Source organism: Sminthopsis crassicaudata, chromosome 2 (genome assembly GCF_048593235.1).
Source record: "Sminthopsis crassicaudata isolate SCR6 chromosome 2, ASM4859323v1, whole genome shotgun sequence".
In the NCBI taxonomy this organism is placed as follows: Eukaryota; Metazoa; Chordata; class Mammalia; order Dasyuromorphia; family Dasyuridae; genus Sminthopsis; species Sminthopsis crassicaudata.
In genome coordinates, this window is record NC_133618.1 from 485,586,757 (window position 1) to 485,600,937 (window position 14,181).

Sequence of the window (14,181 nt, forward strand, 5' to 3'; positions counted from 1 at the left end):
GAGTTATCAAGGTATTAAACGAAAAACACAGATCCCAGGTTGAGAACCCTGGCTTTTATCAACAGGTCCCGACCCTATTCCTGGAAGGCATTTGGAAGGTGTGGATGGGAAAGGGTGGAAAATTCCAGTTAAAGTAAATTTTTCTCTCAAAGAACTTGATCAAAACCTTCCTCCTCCTTTTTCCTCCCCCCCCCCCCAATGCTGACCTGCTAAAAATGTTCAAACGAGCTAATAGCCCTTCCAGCTCCCCCAGCCCTGTTCCGAATGCATTACAGGCTCATTTATTTTTACTGTTTGGCCCATTATTTGATAGTTCTTTTAAGAGTTACCAGTTTTACTTGGGTCCTTTTGATCAGTGGGAAAAGGTACAGGAGGCCGGGAGGTGGTGCAGTGACTGTGCCTTTGAACTCTCCAGGCCTTAAAGCCTGTAAGAATATTTTCTCTCTCAGCTCTCCCGGGCTCCTGGCTGCCTGAGAAAGGGAGATGAGAAATTGCCCAAAGGACAAATGGAAACCAAAGGTACCCATCTGAAGCTCACAATCCAATTGATTTGGGGGAAAGGAGGAAGATTTTTTAAAAAGGCATTAGACATTTAAATGTCAGAGCTTCCAAACCAAAATTCGTTTCCAATATTATTTTATATCTTTTGTGTTTTTAATTCTTCTCCCTTTTCTTCCAGATCCTTATTTGTACAGATCCTTTGGATGCTTTTGAAACCAGCAGGTGCAGGACAGCCATCTAGTGGCTCCTGGGTTTATTGCAAGGGCAAAACAACTTTGCTATGGCAGGGTCTCCTTCTTGGGGTGGGCCCTTCCAAGCCCAGAGAGGGTAACTAAAGAGAGCAGAATTCTAGGCTCCATGATGGTGCTGGAAATGTTAGTATATTTGCTCCCTCCTGCATCAGCCTATTCCACTTCTGCTTGTATACACTCAGAATAAAGTAAAATAGACTCTTCTCTCTACCCTTCTCTAAAAAAGACTTTAATTCCCGCCAGGAGGGAAATAGGGTGAATGAGCATTATAAGTGTATGTAATTATAAACGGCATAGTTTCTGTGAATGTGTATATATTTTGCGTATATATGTTGAGAGTGTATATATGTGTACACATTGCCAGAAACTATGTCGTTTATAATTACATACACATAATAATCATTATCCTCTTCAGTGTACATCAAAGCCCATTCCTTGGTTTGTAATTTTTTCCATACCTCTCCCCTCTAAGTTTGATCTATCTTTCAAAGTCCAGTCATATCTCAGCCCTCCAGGAAGCATTCTTTGACCATCTAGATCCACTTTCCAAACATTTAATTCCCACATACATCCATATATATGTACATATATCCCAGATTTCACAGGGTGATATATACCAGATAACACACATGCACATGTATACATGTACATATATACATACGTGCACTTGTATTTATATGTTCATGCACATACATTATGTATGTGGGAATTAAGCATTTAGAGGATGGGTTGAGGTAGTCTAAGAAAGCTTCCTAGAGGCATTAAGCTTTGATGATTAGGTGGAATTTAGAGGGGAGAGGGCGTTTCAGGTTGGACAAAACATATGAACGAAGTTACAGTACAAGGAATGTGCTTTAAAGTGCATTGAAGAGGATAGTGATTATTATCGGTTGGGTGGAGGCAGAGAAATAAAATTCTTCCCCTCATTCCTGTAGTAACCAGTCACAAAGCCCATTGCTGTGGGACATTCCTCCTTGGAAGAGATAGTTGCCCGTTCCTGTGCAAAGTGCAAAGTGGAGTGGTGAGATCTGGAGAGAGGAAAACTCCAGTCTCTTTAGTCTCAGGGATTTGGGTGCTTCCGGTTTCTGGTTTCCAGAGAGAAGATGGACAATATCAATGTCACTCCCAAGTTGCTAATGTCTGGGAAGACATGAGAGGATCTGGCAGTCTCCATCATGTCCTTATCCCCAGCTTGACCCGGTACAGACTTCAAGGTTTTCCCTTGAGTGAGATCTGGGATTCATTCTCTTGATTGAGCAACATTGCCTTGCTTCTCAATGGGAGAGCTCCTTCACTCTGTATTGTCTGAAATAGTCTCATATATGTCCTTGCTATATTCTAACACATGTACCTTCTCTGCTGTTTTTTTTTTTTACTAGTGATTTGGACAAATGTTTTTTCTTGGCAAAGTACTCTATGTGTTCATTGTAGAAATGGGTATTTGAAGGGAAAGGGGTCAATCCACAGATAAAAAGCTTGGGCCTTCCTTCATCTAGTAATGACAGTGACCAGAAGTTATCTTGGAGCTGTTCATATATCCTTGATTAATAATATTTGGGTGAGTTCACACATATAATTCTAGCAGAGTGGCCAAATTTCTGGTCTCGCTTCTTGCTTTCCCTCCTGGCAGGGAGAAGGGTGGGGAGAGAAGAGTCTATTTTACTTTCTTTTGAGTGACCTCCCCTTGCTCTACTTGGACCCTTACAATACATGAGGGCCTTGCTACATATGGAGACTCTCTATACTAATAACACTTCCATAAATTTTAAAGGATTAATATTTATATTTTTTAAAAATTAAAAAATATAACCCATAAGCTCCTGGACCTGCTATAAAAGTTAATTGTTTTGATATCTTTTTTTGGCAGTACTTTCCTAGGTATAGCCCAAGAAGGGCTGTAAGATTACAAAATCTCTAAAATCTCTTCCTGCTCTTATATTCTAAGAGTGTGAAGAAAGACTCTTGACTCTTAGGGGTATCATAGGATTAGTGTTTGAAGGGATCTTAGAGCCTGATTATTCCCAAACTCTCATATTTTATAGATGAGGAAAGTGAAGACCAGAGACATTAAATAGCCAATATGATTTTATAATCATAGGATAACAGACCAACTTGAGAAGCATCTAGTCCAGTTCCATTTTAGAAATGAAACTGAGGGCCAGGGAGTTTGTGTCTTGCCCAGGAGCTTAAATTCAATTCCAAACTCTCTGACTCAAAACTTTTGGCTTTTTCCATGGCATCATATTCCTTCCTACCAGTTCTTATGGGAAAGGGTCCATTTCTGCATGGGCATTGGGGATTTCAGCTTATAGCTGAAGTATGAGTCCATCCATCAGGCTGTCTACTCAGTAAAGTAGCAGGTAAATGAGGTCATCTGCCAGAAGTTAAGGGAATGGACTTTGGAGATGGCAGGAAAAGGTTTGGATTAGTCACTGTGTGGGAATGTGGGAAGGAGTCAAAAAAGATAAAAAGAATTCTAATGGAAAAATAGACTCTCATATGAGTCTGTGTGGTATATTTTCATGTGGTCTCTTCAATGCTTCCATTCAGGAAGCCCCACAAGCAAGTCAGCAAGATAAAGCAGACCTCATCTGGAGGGCATCCAGCTCCAAGGCTGTGGACTGTGTTTCTGTTTGATCCCTTAGCTGAAGCCTCTGGGCCCAAAGCATAGCTTTCTTTACAGTTTGCTACTCAAAAGGATGAGGGACACACATGTATTTCTCCTTAAATAAGGAGAAATGGGCAAATGAGGCTGGAGAAGGGGAACCACTTGTGAGATGGCAAAGGGATGGGGGAGTGAGCAAGATGGGAGCCTATGCTGGTCGTTGGGGGACTTTGGATCTCCTCATAGGAGCCCCTAGTTGGTTCTACCCCAAGATCTATCAGAAAGCACTCTACCTGATCCATTGGAAAGCAAACTGGATTCAGAGTATCTGTGTTCAAACTGGCTCTTCTACTTAAGGGACGTAGGTCAAGTCACTTCCCTTCCCTGACCTCAGTTTCCTCCTCTATAAAATTAAGGGATTGGGCTCCCTTCTAGCTCTAAATCTGTGATCTTAGCTAGAAAAGTCCATACATCTATGGAGAGAGGCTGGAAGGATTTTGGAGACCCTTATTCTTCCCCTGAAAAATGTTCTTTTCCTCTCTCTACATAAACAAACTCATTTTGTTTTATTTGTTTAGTGGGGAAATGGTTCCCTGTCATCCTCTGGTGGGATGGTAGTTCACAAGAATTAATAATTATTGTATGATGTGGAAGATCACAGGATTCCCTGTAAACAAGCCATTGCTGTTCAGAGAGAAGGAACATCTTGCCTGCATATGTTTCATTAGTAACAAGGCATTCCTTACGGGCTTCTTTCCTTATTTCAAGAAATGGGATGCACAGAATTAACTTCCTAATGGCCCAAGTGGTAACAAAATGTGATGGAATGGAGCCAAAGTTCAATAGATTCAAGTACGGAAATGCCCTTTAGGAAGTCCTTTGGTCCCATGCTATTTTTATTTATCTTAGGTTAATGTTGCAAGCTGTATTGGTGAAGTGAGGGCTCCAGAGTCCAACCAGTATGTAGACTACCCTTTAAGGCAAGGGGATGGGGACAGGTTACTCAACAAGACCACTTCAATACAATCCTCCTCAAATTCCATTCAGGTCAACAAGCATTTATTGAATTCCTTCTTTAAGTCCAGCTCTGTAATGGGTGCTGTGAGGAATACAGGAGAAGCCCTGCACCCGGCATCAGGTAGTTTACAGCCTGAATAAAAAGCCCATGTGAAACAAAGCACCCACTGGCAACAACTAAAGTACTGAGAGGTGCTGGAGGAGACTGGAATCATGAATAAGTGCAGAAGGAGAGGGTTGGAGAGGTCAGAGAAGGCTTCCTGGAAGAAGCAGGAATCAAACTGGTAGTTTTACAGGTTTTTGTAATGAAAAGAGAAGGGCACAAACGTTAATAATGAGGAACAATAAGAAACCACAGGGAAATAATCAGAGATGGCAACATTAATATCAGTGCAGGAGAGGTTTTTGCAGATAGATTTGGAAGAACATACTGATGGATCAGCATATTTCTGGCAGTGACTTGGTGAAAGATACTTTAAGAAACACTGATGGGAGGGTGGGGGATTGAGTGTTCTCAATAGCTCTTGCAGGTCAGAAGCTAGGATACTTTGACTTTGGTTTCCTAAAGTTGTCTTTTGAAGTTGGTCCCTTTTCTCAGAGCTCTCAATAATTCTATTTACTATGTACTGTAAGGTCTGGTTGGTGGCTGTGCTTTTGGGGAGAGAATAGGGAAAGCTGTGAAAAAGTGAAGGGATTGGCAAAATGAAGCTGAGAGGTGACAGTCTCTTCAAAAAAATTTAACAAGTTATTTATATCATCATTCAAGAGGAAAAGGATATTAATTTCCACATGCAAAGAGACCTTTCACAAAATCCCATTTGCTGTCCTCTCTCTCGAGACTAAACCTTAAACTTGGAGTGCAAAAACTTGGTTTGGACAATCTATGTCTGTCAAAGGAGCATGAAATATCCATCTACTTAAATTCAAACTGTGATTTGGAGACATACAGATTGACAGACAGACAACTGGCTTCTCATTCCTCCTTTCTACTTCACACTAAAGGTGCTACTGTAGCCATGACACCTGACATGCTCTCTTTCTCAGCTGCTCGCAGCCATCTGCATCAGGAGCCAAATGACACCCAGTGCCCTCTCTCCATCCTGCTGCAGTAGCTGCAGTGCTGGTCTGCCTCTTAGCTTCTTTACTATCTCCAAGGCCCGCTCAGATCTCTTACCCTGTGAGTCCTCGGTCCCTGCAGTTGCTATTGTCTTACTCTCTCTGTCGAATCTGCTCTGTCCATAGCTTTTGGTTTTTTCTGTAGCTTTGTTCCTACCTATTACTTACCTACAGGGTTCTGTGTCTTTTTCCCTACAAGAATGGGACTAAGTCCTTGCATCCCTAGTGCTTAGTATGGCTCCTGGCACATAGTGAGAGCTGGATAAATCTGTGTTGACTTGACCTGACTTGCTTGCAAAGCCATACAGAAATGTGAGCTCCCATTTAGTGCAGATACTCTCGGACAGAGAGCTCTTTCAAGGTGATCCCTCTGGCTGGGGCCTTCTGGAGCTGGCTTTCTTCCAGCTTCTCCTGCAAAGAGACAAAGTCCTTCCCCAGCATATAGGCCAGGTGGATCATGGCCTCCAGAAAAGGGACATAGTACTTATGGCTAGAGTGCATTGGCAATTGGAGAACTTTCTCCCCCACCTCAAAGGCCTCTGCAGGATGCTCCAAGTCTCGGTGGCACACCAGCATGGCACACAGAGACGGGACCACCAGGCTGGGACAGTGGCGGGTGAGTTTCTCTTGCAGGGGCACCACCTGGATAAAAATATCCAAGGCCTTGACATACTGTCCTGCCCGCAGGCAGCCATAGGCCTCCTTCAGTTCTGCTCTGGTGAGGAAGTCAATGAATTCCCTGGAGCGGCGGACACACTTGATGGAGTACAAAAGACTCAGGTATTCCTTGAAGGCGAGCTTCCTCTCACTGATCATCTCCTCTGTGAAGTTGCCTGTCAGGTATTTCTTGGGGAAGATGATATCTTCAATTTCTTCACTGAAATTCTTCAGGAGGTTTTTGTGGAGCACCTCAAAGTCTGAGTACCGCCTCTCCAAGATGGCTTTGTTGCTGTCAAAACTCCCTGTCTGAATGACGATGATTTTATACATCTAAGGTTTAAAAAAAAAAAAAAAAAAAGGAAAGGAAAGGAAAGGAAAGGAAAGGAAAGGAAAGGAAAGGAAAGGAAAGGAAAGGAAAGGAAAGGAAAGGAAAGGAAAGGAAAGGAAAGGAAAGGAAAGGAAAGGAAAGAAAAAATTATTTAACTATGCTCCAAATCAGATGCTAATCAGTTCTTAATCTTTTGAGCTTCAAGGACCCTTGGACAGCCTAGTAAAGTACATTGACCTCTTCTCAAAGCAATATATTTAGATGCAAAAAACAAGATTTGTAGGAAACTAGCTGCACTGAAATACAGCTATTATAATTCAACTAAATGAGGTGAATTAAACAAATTTTTAAGAAAGTTCATGAACTCCAGGTTAAGATCTCCAGTTCAAATGACCCTTGATAAGGAAATTCTGGTTTTGTGATAGTTTTAATATTTCATGGATTACTTTCAATGATCTGAACTGGTCCCTGACATGAAAACCCATCTTTCCAGTACCAGAATCATTTTAGTGATTCTATATGGCTGCATGTTATATAACACCCCAATCTTCAAAGAATCAAATTCTCTGGGGAGCCCCAAGGGCAACAGAAGTACGCATTTTAATTATAAAGTATATATATATATAGTTTGTTACCAAAGATTAATTCTTGTTATTATCCAATCACGCCTGACTCTTTGTGACCCTATTTGTGGTTTTCTTCGCAAAAGTTTATTTCTTTTTCTAGCTCATTTTACAGATGAGGAAACTGAGGTAAACAGCGATAAGTGATTTCCCTAGGGTCAGGTAGATGGGTCTTCCTGACCCCAAAATAGACAATCTATCTACCTGACCACCTAACTAACTGCTCAATGATAACTTGTTAGTGAGAGATACCATAGAAGACATCTTCAGAGGCATTCATGACTACAAAGGGAAATGGGCTGGCCATGGAGAAAGACCAAGGGATAACAGTCTCTGTATCCTCCAGGTGCCCAAGACGTGGGGAAGGGAAAAAACAACAACTATTGGATAGATTCTTCATGGAGGATTTTTTGAAAAAATTTCATAGAATGAGAAGGTACTGATGTGATCTATGAATCTACCTGTGGATGAAATGTTTGAGTAAATCACAAACTTACTGAAAATGGAAGCATTTGGCTGGAACCTGCTATTCCATGTATGGGGCATTCTGCTCCCCTCTCTACTAGTCTGTACATATCTTTGCCGAAAAGATTCCCCATCCCTACCTCACCTCTATCTTTTAAATCCCAAGTTTCCCAGATGTCTCAACCAAGCTGTCACCTCCTATAGGAAGCTTCATCTGATCCCCTAGTTGCTAGTATATACGCCTATTATTTTTATATATTTTGTATTTAGATATTTATGGAAATACCATTTCCTTTTGATCAAAGGTAAGCTCTGGCACATTCATTTTTGTCTTTGAATTTCTGGTCTTACCATAGTAACTAGAATATAGTAAATACTTTAAAAATACTTTCTGAATAAAACTTCAATTTAATAATTTAGTTCTGTGTAACAAAGATAATAATAAATGCAGATTGCTGAAAATGTTAACACTTTTGTATAAGATCATCATTGCTTAGGATGGTATAGTAGAAAGGGTATTCTCTTTTGAGTATTCTCTCTGGCTGTCCCTCTGTGCATACAGTAAAGACCCAAGAAATGTTTGTTGATTTATTGAAAAGATGTTTAATTACCCATTGCAATGGATTCATCATTCTTCACTATTGTTTATAGACCTTATACCCCTAACTACATTTATAAACTCCGGAAGAGCAGAACAAGGATACCTTTTCTTAATATGGGACTTGATAATCTTAAAAAAAAAAAAAGATGTTCACATATATCCCATAAAATATAAGTGGTAAGTGATGTATTATTATTTCCATTTTAAGGTAAAGAATTTGGGGACCCATGAGTTGCCAAGAGTAATGGCAGAACCAAAAGGAAGAACTGGTGAAGAACATGAAACTTCTGTAGATCAGCTTACCACATATTTAGAAGAATATTTTTTGGCAATTCTGGTGGATGATATTTCAAAGAGAAGTTTGACTGGTTTGCAGTGGCATTTCTCATTCTTCCAGTATTCCTGGAGCTCCTTTGTGGTCATGGAAGAGTTGGAACTTGGGGCATTGATGAAATCTGGAAGGATGGCATTACTGGTGGTAAGTTCACTTGGTAGAAGAACAACTCTTTCCCTGTGAATATGGGACAATGGCTGGACCTCTGTCCTGAGGGAATCTCACAAGTGTTATAAGAAGTTATTCATCAGTGAACTCATATGCCTATCCTCTATTTTTATTGAGTCATGGGAAGAATTGATAGGAAATTTAGAGATTCTCTAATTCAGCTCCTTGATTTTACATGGAAAGAAACTAGATCCCAGAGAAGCAAGGGCACTTGGCCAAGATTGTATAACTAATTAATGGCAGAACCAGAAGGCTGGACCTCCTTCCTCCTAGGCCAGTAATCCCATATTCTGCTACCCCAGAGAGATATCTACTTGTTCAATCCCTACTGTACATCCCTTCTATAATAACCCCTCTGAAATCATCATTCAGCTTCTGCTGGAAGACTTCTGCTGACAGGAAATTTATTATTATCATTATTATTCAGTTCATTTCAATTTTGGTCAGCTCTACTATTTAAGACATTTTTTTCCTTATCCTATACTCTAATCTGCTTTCCTCTTTGGACCTAGTTCCCAATCCAACCCTTCATTTGTGGGTGAGGAAATTATATTTCAGAGAGGCTTAGTTCTTTATTCAAGGTCCTAGGACTAGTCAGGGGGGCATCTGAAGCAGGAAAGTGAAGAAGACAACTGTGGGCAGTGCTAATGCCTTAAGCACTTCCAGATCCAGATAAAAGAAGACAATTCTCTGTTAAGCACAATGATGCTAATTTCTCCAAATTTTTCCATAAAGAAGGGGCAAAAAAGGAAGCAGTATCATAGATATCCTAGATAAGTATATAATATATACAAGCATATAACATATATTATTTATAAGTATATTATATATTATATATAATATGTATATTATATAATATATTATATATGTATATTATAGATAAGATATATATTATATAATATATAGTTAGTATATAGTATATAATTATTATTTAATAGTATGTTAGTATATAATATAAATAAAAAGTTATTTTGCATTTATCTTTCAAATGTAATATGGGATATATAATTCATAACATAAATGTACACATGTATATATGTGTGTGTATGGCACACTAATGTGACACATCTCTGTGTATATTCATGCACATATCTATAGCACATATGAATGGGTGTGTATATACACACATATATATGCACAGGTATTTACAATATATTTGACTTTATAATTTTGGGTCACCTTTAAGTCAGTCAATTAGTCAGTTAAGTAACTATCCCATGGCAGGCACTGTGCCAAGTCCCAGGAGTCCAAAGAAAGGCAAAAGATGGTTCCTGTCTTTGAGGAGTTCACAACAGCTCTATATAAGCAAGTTATACACAGGATAAAGGCTGGGGGGGGGTGGAGTGAGGGAAGAATTAAGGAGCATCAGGAAGGGCTTTCTTTAGAAGGGGGGATTTTAACTGGGACTTAAAAGGAACCCCGTGGTCAGGAGGCAGAGATGAGGAGAGAGAGTCACTAAAGCTGCCCGAGTTAGGAGATAAGAGTGTCTTCTGTGGGGAATTTCGAGAAGCCAGCATCGCTGGATCAGGGAGGCTGGGTGTGGGGCGAGGACAGGGGGCGTTTGGAAGGGCCAGAGGGAAGAGTTTTGTATTTGATCCCGGAGGTGACAAGGTGGAGTTTCTCCAGTAAGGGGACGCCATGGCTGGGTCTGTGCTTTAAGAAAATCATTTTAGTGGCTTAGTGGACGATGGGCCGGAGTGGGCATAGGCTGATCAGGCAACCCACCCCTCAGGCTCCTGAAGTAGGCCTGAGGTAAGGAGGGCCACAGCTAGGTGTGGGCCAGGACTGACAGGAACGTTGTCAGGTTGAGGGAGAATTAGGAGCTGAGGATGACACCTGGGGGTCTCGGGGGTAGAGAGGCTAAAGGAGGAAGGCTTGGAAGGATAGAGGACGAGTTCAGTTTGGGGCGTTGAGTTTAAGATGTCTACGGGACATCCAGTGGGAGATGCTCATTGGCAGTTGGAGGTGTGAAAACCAGCGGCTGAGGAGACTATGGCAGCAGGAGGGGACCATCAGCATAGGGATGAAAACGGCCTCCTGGGGACTGCTGAGGTCCCACAGTGAAAGAGTGTAGAAGGAAAAGAGAGGAAGGCCCATGGAACACCCGTGGCGCCCAGGGGACCGGTCAGGCGGCTCAGAGGAGAATCCTCGGAGAGGACTCCTGGAAACCTGGAGAGCAGAGAGAGGCTTGGGGAAAAGGGCGATGATCACTCCTCCCAAGGAGGAGGACTGGGAAGAGCCCCGCTGGCTTCGGCACTTAGAGCACTGGTAATTCTGGGGCAAGCCATTCTGTTTGCGGGATGGGGCCAGAAGGCAGGCTGCAGGAAAATTTAGGGTGAGCGGGGAGCAGAGCCCTGCTGTCCACAGAGTTCTGGATGAGCGTGGCTGCCCAAGGCGGAAGAGATCCGGCGGCAGTTAGCCCAGTGAGGGTTTTAGAGCCTGGGGAGATTTGCACATTTGTGGGGAGAGGTGAGACCGCTAATGGACAGGGAGAAAGCAGCGAGAGAGCGGAGAAGAAAGGGGGTCAGGCGGTGGGGGCCTCAACCACACCCCAGGAGTGCAGGGGAAGATGCTGAGGGACCGCACAGGCCGGCCACGGGGGAGCCCTGCTGCCCTCGTTTATGATGGGACGTTGTACCCTCCTCCAGAGTGGCCCAGACGAGGAAGGAGCTCCTGGAAGAGCTCCTGCCTGCTCTGGGGGGAGGACAGGGAGGAACCTACTCAAGTCTGTGTCTGGCCTTGGGCTGAGGGTATCGGGATGGAGTGCGGCGGCTGCTCCTGCTTCCGCATCTGCTTTCTCTCTGCCATGGGCATCGGGATGCCTGCTCCAGCCTGAACTTCCAGCGTGCTGGGGACTCTCCATATTCTGTGGGCTTCTGTGAGCACAAGAGACAGAACATGGGGACACATCAGCTAGAAGAGGAGAACTAATATTTTATGCCTTATCTCATTTAATATCTCACAACAACCCTGTGAGTTAGGTAGGTAGTGGTGGTATGGTGTGTCTGGTAGTAGTCAGTAGCAATGGTAGATATAATAATATGATTATTAGACCCATTTGACAGATGAAGAAACTGAGGCGGAAAGAGGTAAAATGAAGTGCCCAGAGTCACACAACCAGTAAATATGAAAGGCAGGTCTTCTAACTTAAGACTGAGAACTTGATCCATTATGCCACTTGGCAGAATTATTCTTTATCCTTCCAACATCCTTTTTGTTATCTTGGGCAATCATTTATTCTTTTAAAAAATTGAACTAATTTTTTTTTGCTACATTTTAAGTTCCGAACTGCCTTCCTCCTTCCTTCCCCATACTATTTGACATACACACATAACACACACGCATATAAGTAAAACATGCATATTTCTATTTGTCAGCTCTTTCTCTGGAGGTAAAAAGCATTTTCCTTCATAGATCCTTTCCAGTTGATTTGAGTATTTATAACTTCACAGTTGTTTTTTGAACAATATTGCTGTTACTATATGATTGGTTCTGCTCATTTCATTCTTCATTATTCCATGCAAGTCTTTTCATGTTGTTCTAAAATCAATCAGCTCATTAAAAAAAAAAAAAAAAGTATAGTAGTATTCCATCACAATCACATACAGCATTTTATTTACTCATTTCCCAATAGACAAGCATTCCCTCAGTTTCTCCCTATTTGAAAAATAGGGAATTCTGACTAGACAAAGACAAGCAATCTACCAGAGGTGGAATTTTACATAATGTTCCATAGCATCTTTTTTCCTGCTCCTCAAAAGGGACACGATGCTTTGGTCTCTTGCCAATTCCATGGAGGAAAGGAGACCTCACACCATTAGAACCATGGTCTAATCCCAGTCTTTCTGAAGACTTACTCATGAAAATGAAGGCTCTAATTGAGCCAGTCCGGCAGCTATGCTCACTGATGCTCAGCTGGCCTCTGGCCCAGTTATAGGTATATCCTGAGGACTCTCTCCCCTGCATCCCAGAAGCTATAATCCAGTTCTACTAACCAGCCACTTACCATACTATCTTCTTGTGTCCATCCAGAGCAGATGGGCAATGTCACAGTGGGTCTATATGCCTTGGGATTAAATGTTTATTTTAAACAAGGGGAAGTCAGCTGATTCTGGTGTACATTTAAAAGCTGGGTAATGCTGATAAGCCAGAAAAGCCACAAGTCTCTTCTTTTAATTTAATGGGTTCAATCTCTAATTAAGTTATAGAAGATGTGCCTGTTTACTTTGAGAAAGGGAGTTTCCTATGTCAATTAAATCAAAACCCTTCCCATATTCACCTCCAAATAATTCATAAGGTCATAGATTTGAAGCTGGGAGTGACTACCTAGTCCAGTCCCCTAATTTTACAGTTACAGTTAAGTGAGAATGTTATACGGGCCTCTACTTACTAACCAGTTAGCAATGCTTCTCACACCCACTTCTCCAGATATTAAGCTGTCCAAGAAGTCCTTTCTCCATGAGTGTGGAAGAAGGACCTGTGCTCTGTTTTAGGTCCCAAGGTAGTCAGAATCAGAAGCCAAGAGAAGGTTCCAAAGGAACTACTGTACTTAAAAGTGGACAGATTCATACAAGAAAATCAATGACCCAGCCAGACAACTATGTCCAAAAATACTGACCTGAGGCCTCTGGGGATAGTATCTTGTGTGTCCACAGTCAGGAGAGATGCTGTTGGGTTTCACATAATTTCCTATTCCTTCTGAAGCCCGGTTGTGTTCTTTTTCTGCTTTTCTCTGACTTCCTTATTTTACAAATAGGAAATGAACTGTGCACTTTCTGAAATCTCTTTAGTCTGATTGGCTGACAGGCTGAGGAAGGTGTGGAGTTTAGTTTCAAAGTGAAAGAATTTGCCCCTTACCTTTACTCCTGATTCCAGAACATGATAATTCAGTGAGATAAGAATTTCTGGGTTTTTTTTTCCTAGTGAATTTTCTTATCTAAAAATTGCATATCTTCTTCTCATTCTAAATTCCAATCTTCCTATTTGATAGTCTCCTTCTATGTTCATATGGGAAAGCATGGGTGACCCTGAATAAGTCACAGCCTCACTTGTAAATGAGGATAATAACAGCATCCATTTCACAATTTTATCGTTAAGATCAAATGAAAGAATATATGTATGTTTTATAAACCTTAAAATACTATACCAAGTCATTTTAAAAACATTTCTAAATTCTCTGAGTTGTCTTTATAGCTTGGGGATCTTTATAGCTGAGGTTCTAGACAAGAAATGTGCTTGCTGCCTTTAGTTTCAAGTCAATTATAAGTCATAGGTGGCTATGTGGCCCAATGGATAGAGTACTAGAGTTGGAGTCAGGAAGACCTGAATTTGAATCCTCTATCTGATGCTTACTTGCTGTGTGATCCTAGGCAAGATAGTCACAATTTTTTTTTAAATCTAAAAATAGGTACTCATAGTACCTATATTCTAGGGTTGTTGTGAAAATCAAATGAGACAATATTTCTTTTTTATTATTATAACTTTTTATTGACTGAACATATGCATGGGTAAT

At 41.4% G+C, this 14,181-nt stretch overlaps 1 protein-coding gene across 2 annotated transcripts; it reads right to left on the reverse strand.

Annotated features, from left to right (window-relative positions):
* Positions 1–4,399: 4,399 nt before the first annotated feature.
* Positions 4,400–13,417, reverse strand: SNX20 (sorting nexin 20). Of its 2 annotated transcripts, none has more exons than XM_074293363.1 (4): positions 13,288–13,417; positions 11,391–11,545; positions 8,471–8,622; positions 4,400–6,480 (listed from the first exon to the last, which is right to left on the reverse strand). In XM_074293363.1, exons 2-4 carry the CDS (start codon positions 11,530–11,532, stop codon positions 5,815–5,817), a joined length of 960 nt encoding a protein of 319 aa, XP_074149464.1. In that variant the 5' UTR covers positions 11,533–11,545; positions 13,288–13,417; the 3' UTR covers positions 4,400–5,814. The 2 variants fall into 2 exon arrangements, with proteins under 2 accessions (XP_074149464.1, XP_074149465.1); XM_074293364.1 differs by lacking the exon at positions 13,288–13,417 and adding an exon at positions 12,527–12,610.
* Between the last annotated feature and the right edge of the window lie 764 nt (positions 13,418–14,181).

Bases quoted from the DNA above. Each gene is read 5' to 3' on its own strand.
- SNX20 (XM_074293363.1), bottom strand. From the start codon at position 11,532: ATGGAGAGTCCCCAGCACGCTGGAAGTTCAGGCTGGAGCAGGCATCCC. The intron at 8,623-11,390 runs GTAGGTTCCTCC...CCATCCTTCCAG, and splicing joins AAGGCCAGACACAGACTTGA to ATTTCATCAATGCCCCAAGT. The intron at 6,481-8,470 runs GTAAGCTGATCT...TTTAAACCTTAG, and splicing joins AATATTCTTCTAAATATGTG to ATGTATAAAATCATCGTCAT.